The sequence below is a fragment of the Lithobates pipiens genome, unplaced genomic scaffold (assembly GCF_037356315.1).
Source record: "Lithobates pipiens isolate NorthernLeopardFrog02 unplaced genomic scaffold, aLitPip1_a1.2 Scaffold_14, whole genome shotgun sequence".
Lineage (NCBI taxonomy): Eukaryota > Metazoa > Chordata > Amphibia > Anura > Ranidae > Lithobates > Lithobates pipiens.
This window is the reverse complement of record NW_027507728.1, coordinates 1,492,501-1,504,512: the sequence shown is the minus strand read 5'-3', so window position 1 is coordinate 1,504,512 and position 12,012 is coordinate 1,492,501. Positions and strand designations below refer to the sequence as shown.

The 12,012-nt window shown below is 46.8% G+C and overlaps 1 protein-coding gene across 2 annotated transcripts in view; it reads right to left on the bottom strand.

Annotated features, from left to right (window-relative positions):
- Positions 1 to 12,012, bottom strand: part of CNTRL (centriolin) — a 159,948-nt gene that overhangs the window by 40,057 nt on the left and 107,879 nt on the right. For both annotated transcript variants that reach the window (XM_077479161.1, XM_077479162.1), the window contains 2 exons: positions 10,164 to 10,321; positions 1,348 to 1,421 (listed from right to left, as the gene is read on the bottom strand). In XM_077479161.1, the coding sequence (XP_077335287.1) occupies positions 1,348 to 1,421; positions 10,164 to 10,321 (232 nt within the window). The remainder of the gene's footprint in view (positions 1 to 1,347; positions 1,422 to 10,163; positions 10,322 to 12,012) is intronic.

Here is a 12,012-nt window from a genome sequence, read left to right as displayed (position 1 = left end):
ACTTTTCTTTTATACTACGGTGACATTGTACCACTGTGGCAATAAGGTGCAATGACTGGCTGCTCTGATATCACTGAATGCCAGTGCCGCCAGCCATTATCACTGATCACTGCCACAGCAGTACAATGTCACCAGATCAGTGTCCCTAATGCCTTCCACACCAGACACATGGTCTATGATCACCACCACACCAGTTCCAGTGTCCCTGATCACCGTCACACCAGTCATATTGTCCCTAGTCACCACACCACCAGTCATATTGTCCCTGATCACCGTCACACCAGTCATATTGTCCCTAGTCACCACACCACCAGTCATATTGTCCCTAGTCACCACACCACCAGTCATATTGTCCCTGATCACCGTCACACCAGTCATATTGTCCCTAGTCACCACACCAGTCATATTGTCCCTGATCACCGTCACACCAGTCATATTGTCCCTAATCACCGTCACACCAGTCATATTGTCCCTAGTCACCACACCACCAGTCATATTGTCCCTGATCACCGTCACACCAGTCATATTGTCCCTAGTCACCACACCACCAGTCATATTGTCCCTGATCACCGTCACACCTGTCATATTGTCCCTAGTCACCACACCAGTCATATTGTCCCTGATCACCGTCACACCAGTCATATTGTCCCTAGTCACCACACCACCAGTCATATTGTCCCTGATCACCGTCACACCAGTCATATTGTCCCTAGTCACCACACCACCAGTCATATTGTCCCTGATCACCGTCACACCAGTCATATTGTCCCTGATCACCGTCACACCAGTCATATTGTCCCTAGTCACCACACCACCAGTCATATTGTCCCTGATCACCGTCACACCAGTCATATTGTCCCTAGTCACCACACCAGTCATATTGTCCCTGATCACCGTCACACCTGTCATATTGTCCCTAGTCACCACACCAGTCATATTGTCCCTGATCACCATCACACCAGTCATATTGTCCCTAGTCACCACACCACCAGTCATATTGTCCCCGATCACCGTCACACCAGTTACAGTGTCATCACACTAGTTATATTGTCCCTGATCACCGTCACACCAGTCATATTGTCCCTGATCACCGTCACACCAGTTACAGTGTCACCACACCAGTTTAAGCCGGCAACAGTATCCCGATTGTCATCACACCAGCCCCAGTATCACTTGACCAGCATAAGTCACGGATATGAGGAGGTCTAACTGAATACTCCTAAAAATCAGATTGTCCCTTTCAATTCTTCCATACTATAGTAAAACAGGACAGGGAGAACCTGACTGGTTAGTATTGGTCAACATCAATAGATTTACCCTCAGACACACAAAGCATGAAACATTTACCTGCTCTACCACCCTCAGCTGATCCCGTAAGTCAGTCAGCTCATCCTGCAGCAGCGTCACCTCCTCCCTTTTCTCTATAAGAAAGAAAACATTTTTTTCAAGAAGCATCCTCCGATATAAACTGCATAAATGGGAAGCTGAAAGTAAATATGAATCTTGCAGAAAAGAACAAAGAATAGGCAGTACAGAAACAGTTCATTATTCATTTAACTCAGAGACTGGCTTTTGAAATAGACAAAATAAGCAAATGTTACTATCCGAAACAAAACACACAGCAGTGCAGGACTAAAGCTGGCCATACACAAGTAGAATTATGTTTGAAAATGTTAGTTTTCGTAACACTCATTCATACTTCTAATAGGTAATGGGGTCAAATCAACGAACCTTTACAATTGTAGTTATGAAAAGAAATCAAAGGGTGAGTATGAAAATGTTTTCTTGAATGAATGAAACTCTAAGCCCTTGTACACACGGTCGGAGATTCCGACGGAATGTGTCCGATCGGACCGTTTTGTCGGATAATCCGACTGTGTGTGGTCTCCATCGGACTGTTTCCATCGGAGTATCCGACGGACCAAGTTTTCCAACTTGTCCGTAAAATTTTCCAACAAAATGCTCCGATCGGACATACGCCGATCATGTGTAGCCTACTCCGACGGACAAAGTGCCATGCATGCTCAGATCAAATTCCTAGACCAAAGCTATTGGCTACTAGCCTGAACGTAGTCCCGTCATAACGAAATAACGTCATCACGTTATGTACAATCAGATTTTCAGACAACTTTGTCCGACCGTGTGTATGCAACAGTTTCAGACAAAATCCGTCGGACAAAATCCAACGGATTCGGTTGTCAGAATTTTCGACCGTGTGTACAAGGGATAATAGTGAATGTGGTTTTCATTCAGAAAATTCCATTTATTTTAAAATTGAATGAATGAATGAATGAAAAGCAAAGAAATTTTGAGGTAAGCTAGAAGAGCCATGACAGTTTGGACTTCTGCTGTTTTATGCTAGAAAGGCAAAATGTCCTTCAGTGGGAAGCTAAAGCCTGGTATACACAATGAGATTATCAGACAAATGATCGCCTGTTTTTTTTCATTCTAGTCTCATATCGAAAATAAAAAAAGTTACTAAAGTTACCAAAATTCTTGTACAACAGAACAGAATTGTATCAGCATTGTATTTTTGGACAAATACTGTACTGATTAAAACAAAAATAGTACGATCTGGTATCGTACAAGAAAATTTTTCGTGTTTGTCCCTTAATCATTTTGGACAAACTGTCATGATTGGCTCTTGAAAGCTTTGTAATAACAATCAGATTATTGTATGATCGCTTTGAAAACAATTTTTTATATGATTTTCTGATCATGTGCACTAGGCTTTAGGCTTAAGGCTTCTTTCGACAAGTGGAAATCCCTGAATAATTCTGAGCTCCCATTCTAGAAGGCCTTATGCACACTGGCAGTTTTGACAACTCTCCTAGACTCCTTTCCTCCTGGCAGCAGCATTTTAGTGCGACCCCTCATATTTATAATAATTTATTCTGGCCATTAAAGTTAATTAATACTCAATCACTAAATACACTTAGCTTAACGTGTGTTTAGACACATTTACACACATTTTTTGCCAAATCATTTTTGCTCCTGAACAGACTGGCTGTAGGTTTTTTTTTTTTTTATCGGTCTCTAAATGCCTTAGCCCTTGTACACACGGTCGGACATTCCGACAACCAAATCCGACGGATTTTGCCCGAAACTGTTGCATACACACGATCGGACAAAGTTGTTGGAAAATCCGATCGTTCAGAATGTGATGACGTTATTTCGTTACGATGAGACTACATTCAGGCTAGTAGCCAATAGCTTTGGTGTAGGAATTTGATCTGAGCATGCGTGGTACTTTGTCCGATCGGAATTCTCTACACATGATCGGACAAAGTACGATCGGATCATGTTGTCGGAACGTTTTATAGCCAAGCTGGAAAACTTGGGCCGCCGGATATTCTGACGGAAACAGTCTGATGGAGCCCACACGTGTTCGGATTATCCGACAACACGGTCCCATCGGACATTTTCCGTCGGAATATCCGACCATGTGTACAAGGGCTTACATGTGCATGGACACATAAGCTAACGTGCAGAGGTGTTTAGAGGCAGAAAAAAAAAAACAGACAACACTCTAACAGATGCATTGAAAAAATCCAGGCCTAAAGTTGCATATAACATCAGGGGATACTTTACAAAAGCCGGCCATACATGGATCAAAATTCGGCTGGCCCCTTCTGAACGAGACAAATATTTTGATTCATGTATAGGCTAGCTGGTTTTACACAAGTTGATCAATAGCGCTGCGAGAAGGATTCCCCCATCAGCACAGAGTGTGTTGATGGGGAAATTGGCACATTTTGTTTTTTGTTCAACCGTCCAGTTGAATGTAAAAAATTTATAATGTGTGGCCGTCCTAAGTTTGAAAAGATTTGGTCTCCTTGGTTGGTGACTTCAGACACTGCTGTCCTACCTCGAGTCTTCTTCCCCCTAATATCATTTTACTCATCTGGTAATCCAGTGGCTGTTCAGCTGGGTTATTGGGGATAATCCTCGCATGCTTCCCAAGTCCTCCCTGAATTTGCTTAACCACTTGACCTCCAGAAGGTTTGCGAGCCCTGGCTTCCCCTGCATCTCCTCCAATAAGAGTGCTTCTCCACTTGCTAATCGGGTCTCAGGTACCCGCTTCCTGATTGGCCGGGAGGAGAGTCAGGTGGACAGTAGCGAATATTAATTTGCTATTGTCACACAACTGGGTAGGCACAGGGCACAGTACTCTGCGCCCCAAGTTCACCCTTTTTTTAAGCCAATTAAAGCCTCGGGCTCTAATCAAATCTAAAAACGAAACAACCCACCCCCACTCCCCCCCTTCCTATTCAGCACTGCGCTATTTTAACTGCCAATTGCTCAGTCATGCAACACTGTAGGCAAATTACATTTATATAATTTTTCTTTCTTTTAGTGGTATTTTATCATAACTGTTTTTTTATTTTATTTAAAAGCCAAAAATTTAGGAAAGAAAAAAAATGATAATGATTTCTACTTTGTTATAAAACATATCCAATAAAAAAAAAAAATCTAAATTTCTTCATAACTTTAGGCCAAAATGTATTCTGCTACTTACCGTATATACTCGAGTATAGGCCGACCCGAATATAAGCCGAGGCCCCCAATTTACCCCCAAAAAAACTGGCAAACTTATTGACTCGTGTATAAGCCGAGGGTGAGACATGCCTGTCCATCCCTGTGTGTGTGTCCGTCCATCCCTGTGTGTCCGTCCATCCCTGTGTGTCCGTCCATCCCTGTGTGTCCGTCCATCCCTGTGTGTGTGTCCGTCCATCCCTGTGTGTGTGTCCGTCCATCCCTGTGTGTCCGTCCATCCCTGTGTGTCCATCCATCCCTGTGTGTGTGTGTGTCCATCCATCCATCCATCCCTGTGTGTGTGTGTGTCCATCCATCCATCCATCCCTGTGTGTGTGTGTCTCCATCCATCCATCCATCCCTGTGTGTGTGTGTCTCCATCCATCCATCCCTGTGTGTGTGTGTCTCCATCCATCCATCCCTGTGTGTGTGTGTATCCATCCATCCCTGTGTGTGTGTGTATCCATCCATCCCTGTGTGTGTGTGTCCGTGTGTGTGTGTGTGTGTGTGTGTGTGTGTCCAGCCTACCTGTGTCCCGAGCCTGTGTCCCGTGCCTTGCCTCCTTGCCTCCGTCCCGTGCCTTGCCTCTGTCCCGCGCCGTGCCTTGCCTCCGTCCCGTGTCGTGCCTTGCCTCCGTCCCGTCCCGTGCCTTGCCTTGCCTCCGTCCCGTGCCTTGCCAGGATCGCCGCTCTTCGTCGGCGCCTCGGCGGACATTCTACCATTCAAACGCCGCGCCTCCGCCTCCGCCTGTGATAGGCGGAACACTGAATTTCCCAGCAGCCTGTGTTCCGCCTATCACGGACATCGTCTCATCCTCGTCCGTAGTACGAGGATGAGACGATGTCCGTGATAGGCGGAACACAGGCTGCTGGGAAATTCAGTGTTCCGCCTATCACAGGCGAAGGCGGAGGCGGAGGCGCGGCGTTTGAATGGTAGAATGTCCGCTGTCTGTCTGCTCGACACGCTGATCGAGCAGGCAGACAGCGATGACTCGAGTATAAGCCGAGGGGGGCACTTTCAGCCTCAAAAAAGAGGCTGAAAATCTCGGCTTATACTCGAGTATATACGGTATCTTTCGTAAAAACAAAAAAACAAACAAAAAAAAATCCCAATAAGTGTTTATTAATTGGTATGTGTGAAAGTTATAGCATCTACAAACGATGGTATATATACTGGAATTTGTGCAGCTATACTGTATACTATATTTGTAGCAGAACTGTGATAGCGTGGCAGGCAATCTTGGGCTAACAGACCATCGCTGGGAGATGCAAGGACACCGACATCAACACCAAAACAGTGTTCACCTATAGAATACTGTACACTGTATTGGAAGGGGTTAACATCAAGGGGCAATCAAGGGGTTTACCATGTGTCTAAGTGTAATGTGTGCTAGATCTGGTGTTTTTTTTCTCCCTGCTTTGCAGATCACTGATCTGTGTACAAAGTCCTGTATGTTTGTAAACACAGGACTCAGTGCTGTGATTGGCTACAGGCAATCAGTAGGCCTCAGCCACAAATTATTGGCTGGGACCTGCTGACAAAATCCTGCTGCAGCCAGGCTAGAAGGGCCACCAGAACTCTGTTTGGCCTCCTGCTGTTTAATGCTAGAAAGGCAATTGTTCTTCAGTGGGAAGCTCCTTCTTGCCCGTGAGCCTCTAACCCGGAACATGCTGGATAATGGACATGTACGGCATGTGATCCATTCTGCCTGTGTTGTCCACCTGCCCACAGTAAGTGTACTGTGGGTAGGCGGGAACTGCTTAATAAAGTTTTTCTTTTTCTTAGAACATCCCCTGATGTTATTGTGTGCAAGTATTGGCTTCTCATTCATTTCAGTAGGTGTTCAATCTGTGTACTGAATCCTATGTATCCCCTCTGCTGGTCATTAATGTCTGATAATACCCTTTACCTGTCATTTTGAGCTTGTGGTGTGTACAGAAATGGAACACAACTCGTGTTTCTCTATTGGCTTAGGTTAATGCTGATTTTGTTTTATGTTTTGTAAATTTATTTTTTATGTTGAAAATTTAATAAAAAGAATAAAGCCACTCGGCTTCACGCTGGCTTCCCCTGCATCTCCTCCAATGAGAGTGCTTCTCCTCTCGCCAATCGGGTCTCAGGTACCTGCTTCCTGATTGGCCGGGAGGAGAGTCAGGAAGACAATAGAGAATATTAAAGCGGTTCTTCACCCTAAAGGGGAAGTTCCGCTAATCTGATCCCTCCCCCCCTCCGGTGCCACAATCGGCACCTTTCAGGGGGGAGGGGGGTGCAGTTACCTGGATAATCCAGGTAACTGCACCCACTTCCGGCCAGACCGCCGCAGACCCCCGCAGACGCCCCGCCCCCCCCCCCCCGTTGTGTTCTGGGAAACACACAGTTTCCAGAGACACAGCGGGGGACCATAAGAGACGCGCAGCGCGACTCGCGCATGCGCAGTAGGGAACCGGGCAGTGAAGCTGTAATGCTTCACTACCCGATTCCCTGACAGAGGATGGCGGCGGGGGCAGCAGCGAGACGAGCGATCGCTCGTCATCTGCCACCGACATTGCTGGACCCTGGGACAGGTAAGTGTCAATTTATTAAAAGTCAGCAGCTGCAATATTAGTAGCTGCTGGCTTTTAATATTTTTATTTTAGGTGCAGAACCACTTTAATATGCTATTGTCACACAACTGGGTGGGCTCAGGGCACAGTACTCTGTGCCCCAAGTTCACCCCTTTTTTTTTAAGCCAATTAAAGCCTCGGGCTCTAATCATGTGCTTCTAAAAACAAAAACAACCCCTCTCCCCCCCTGGAATCCATGCGTCTGGTGCCCTGCATGTAGATTAGGGGCTGGGTGCATGGATTAGGGAGGCGGTGCCCCTGCGCCCCATATGGATGGGCCGTCACTGCTATTCACACTAGTATGTGGCACATGACTGCTTCCACTACTATAATTAAGAGCAAAGTCTGGGACTTTATAAAGTCTTTTGATAAAGTTGCAAACTTTGCTCTTAATTATCCAATTGTCGGGGATGGAGGTACAATTTTATGTCCTCATATAAAGTCCCAAATTCTTGTTTCCCTTTCTTTATTGTCTTATTGGGGATGGAATTATGTGCCACACATGGCCTATATTTTATTTGGTAGCATACATTATATACCTAATACTGTGGAGACGCGTATCAAAGTGTCTGGCGAATTTTATGATGTCACTATTGTGATACCAATACGCTGCTATGTTACTATGCCATTATGTATTATATTATGCAATGAAAGTTTCCTAATTTTTACTGTATTATATTGTATATATTATGTTATAATGCAATACGAATGGTCACAATTATGGTATACCCATTGGACAGCTGTGCTACCTCCCTGGCTGCATGATTCATATCGAGTCCCAAACTTTACTCTCAATTACCCAATTATCGGGGACGGAGGTACAATTTAATGTTCTCACATAAAGTCCAAAGTTTTTGCTCTCTCTCTTTATTGCTTCCACTGGGAGGTTAATTACACAGGTATTTTGCTTAAAAATACAAGTGTAACGTGTACCATGTTCCTAAAAGTAGACTTAGCTTTTAAAAAGAGATTTCCTCAAATTACACAAGATCCATGCATTCATAGTTCAAAGGCATACACTGGGAGATTTACTAAAACTGGTGCACACAGAATCTGGTGCAGCTGTGCATAGTAACCAATCAGCTTATAAATTCATCTTGTTCAATTTAAGTGTTACTAAACCCACAACAGTAAAATCAGTAAGTATATGCAGTAAAGAATGCTTGTTATACTCACAGTGGAACCTAAGGGGTTAATCCTCCGTATTGTGTAAAAAGGCGGTTTGCTCCTGTCTTCTCTGATCCTCCCCTTTTTCCGCAGTCCCCAATCCATCTGCTAATAGTACAGAGCATTGGGGGCACTCTGCCCATACTCAGTTTGATGTGTATTGCTAGAGAGGAAGTTTTATTTTTGGGAGGGTGCATGTGATCAGCACTGTCCACAGAGAGGGTCAGGAGTCATGCAGCCTGATAGGACAGTCAGAGGAGAATGAAAACTCCTCCTACAAGCTTTAACTGGACACTGAAAAAAGTCTCAAGACTGCTATATACTACTGATGAGAAAAGCTATTTAGAAGTTTATATTTACTTTCGCCTAGCAGCAAAAGGGTCGCTGGTTCTAATCCCAGCTATGACACTACCTGCCTGGAGCTTTCATGTTCTCTCTGTGCTTGTGTGGATTTCCTCCGGTTACTCTGGTTTCCTCCCACACTCCAAAAACATGCTGGTAGGTTAACTGGCTCCAGGCTAAATTGGCCCTAGTATGTGCATGTAGGGATGTGAGTTAGGGACCTTAGATTGTAAGCTCCTTGAGGGCAGAGGCTGATGTGAATGTAAAGCACTGCGTAAATTGAAGGCGCTATATAAGTACCTGAAATAATAATTTTAAAAAATTGCATTTCCAAGTTCTGTGTACGATGGGAGACCAGATATAGTGAATGCAGAGTCCTGGGTTTAGTAACACTTTAAGCTTTGACAATAAAACCTAAAAGCTGACTGGTTGTTATGCACAGCTGCACCAGATTCTGTCTGCGCCAGTTTTAGTAAATCTCCCACACAATGTCCATACACTGTGGTCCAGAGAAAGCAAAATAAAACCTTTTCCGTGGTTGATGCCAATTTAGCCCCCTTACTGGAGAAAAGGGGATTTGATTCCTGATGCAGACATTAACACATGCATAAGCTTAACCACTCTAACTGTAAATAACCTCTTCCTATACTCTATGTGGGAGTTATGAGAAACAGACGAAGGTTTGCATAATAGGTGCAGGCAGATGCAAGCAAAGGTGTTTTTACTATGTGGGCAAAGAGGTGGCACATTGGTCAAACTTTGGTGACAGACATAATCTGAGCCATTAGTAGCATTCAGAGGTTACAAATTTAGTTATGGGTTGTTATTAGTTTTGTGGAGCAGAATAGAGGAGGCACAGGTTAGTCAGGGGTTACAGATGAGGATAGAGGAGTTAGCTGTGTGAGTGTCAGGGCTGGCCGCTCAGCTGTCGGCTAATTGCCAGCTCTCTTCTCTTTCCAGTTACCAGCTGTTCCCGATGATGCTCGTCTGACCTGCCTATTTAAAGCCTTCCAGCTCACTCTTTCCTTTGCCTTCGCGTTGGTCACATCACAAGGAACCATCTCCTGCTGTTTGTTTCAAGACTGGCTTGCTGACATCCCTCCTGGCTTCTATCCTGCTTGCAGTTGCTCTCCTTGGATCCCTGACGTCTGGACTGGGTGATTACCCGATCTGGTTTATGAACTTTGGACTGGCTGACTACCCGATCTGGCTACTGGACTCTGGCTACGCTTGACTACGCTTTTTCCTATTTAAGTTTTTATTTTTATTAATAAACAAGTGTGATTTGATTGTACTTCTGTCTCAGTCTGTTTCATGGTTCCTGACAGTGAAGCAGGGAGAGGGGACAACGATAAATCTGGGGTGACAGATGCAATCAGAGGAATTTGTTGAGGTGCCAAACATGAAAAAGCCTAGTCGGGGGTTACAGATGTGGTCAAGGATGTTAGTAGCTGTGTGAGACAAGAAAGAGGACAAAAGCTAGTCAGAGATGACAGATGCCGTCTCAGCTCTCACCTTGCAGAGTCTGTTGAGTGCCTGCGGTTTCCTTTCTCAATGATTGTTTCTGCTTGCTCAGCTGACTGAGCTCACTCTGTAAGCTTTTTATATCAGCCTCCAGCTTGTCTAGCGTGCTGCTCGCCGTCCTTGTACTCTCTTCTGTGTTGGCTAGGGCCCTGATCATGAGGAAAAACAGTTACAAATCACAATGTGTGATAAAAAAAATTACTTTTAAAGTACCTGCAATCCTATATATCTTGGAGTACAATACAGGACACTGGAATTGATACATAGACCGTGGGTTTTATGCCGCTACCTTCAGGTGCGTGGACACTGACAAAGGCTTTATGGGTCTGCCCCATAGTGGAATATAACCCTGGTTAGAGTAGTAAGTGGTGTTGCGCTCCTAGAATTAATGTTTGAAATTCAAAACACAATTGTCATACATCCAGGTGAAAATAAATGCAAATAAAATATATAATATCCAGTTATGTCTCTTGCAATAAAGTGCTGTTCAAAATTGGGACAGATCTAATCCACAATGTGCAAAAAATATAGAATAATAAAAATAAAATGAAAACAGACGTAATCAGCAATGCAACTGAGTGGAAAAAAGTAGATGTGCAAATAAGCAAAATAAATAAATGCTACTCCGTGCAAAAAATGTGCAAATAAATAGAAGAGATGTGCAAATATGCCGAATAAAAACGCCAAAACCAGGCATGGATAAATAAAGTCCAAACTGAGATATCGGACGCTCTTCGGGGTCCACTGTGCAAAATAGTGCAAGTGTAGCAGTGTTTCACAGGAACACTGAGTGATAATGCAATAATATCCAGTGTCGGTGTGACATTTAAGTGCAACAGATGTCTTCAGTGTCACTGACACCCGTGGCTGTGCTAAATAATTAGGGCAGGGATGCAGGCTTCCATAGAGGGACAGGGTCTTATCACTGGCTGCTCCCACCCCGTCTTCCCCTCCACCTGGCTGCTCCCACCCCGTCCTCCCCGCCGCCTGGCTGCTCCCACCCCGTCCTCCCCGCCGCCTGGCTGCATCCACCCCGTCCTCCCCGCCGCCTGGCTGCATCCACCCCGTCCTCCCCGCCGCCTGGCTGCATCCACCCCGTCCTCCCCGCCGCCTGGCTGCATCCACCCCGTCCTCCCCGCCGCCTGGCTGCATCCACCCCGTCCTCCCCGCCGCCTGGCTGCATCCACCCCGTCCTCCCCGCCGCCTGGCTGCATCCACCCCGTCCTCCCCGCCGCCTGGCTGCATCCACCCCGTCCTCCCCGCCGCCTGGCTGCATCCACCCAGTCCTCCCCGCCGCCTGGCTGCATCCACCCCGTCCTCCCCGCCGCCTGGCTGCATCCACCCCGTCCTCCCCGCCGCCTGGCTGCATCCACCCCGTCCTCCCCGCCGCCTGGCTGCATCCACCCCGTCCTCCCCGCCGCCTGGCTGCATCCACCCCGTCCTCCCCGCCGCCTGGCTGCATCCACCCCGTCCTCCCCGCCGCCTGGCTGCATCCACCCCGTCCTCCCCGCCGCCTGGCTGCATCCACCCCGTCCTCCCCGAAGCCTGGCTGCATCCACCCCGTCCTCCCCCCGCCTGGCTGCATCCACCCCGTCCTCCCCACCGCCTGGCTGCATCCACCCCGTCCTCCCCGCCGCCTGGCTGCATCCACCCCGTCCTCCCCGCCGCCTGGCTGCATCCACCCCGTCCTCCCCGCCGCCTGGCTGCATCCACCCCGTCCTCCCCGCCGCCTGGCTGCATCCACCCCGTCCTCCCCGAAGCCTGGCTGCATCCACCCCGTCCTCCCCCCCGCCTGGCTGCATCCACCCCGTCCTCCCCGCCGCCTGGCTGCATCCACCCC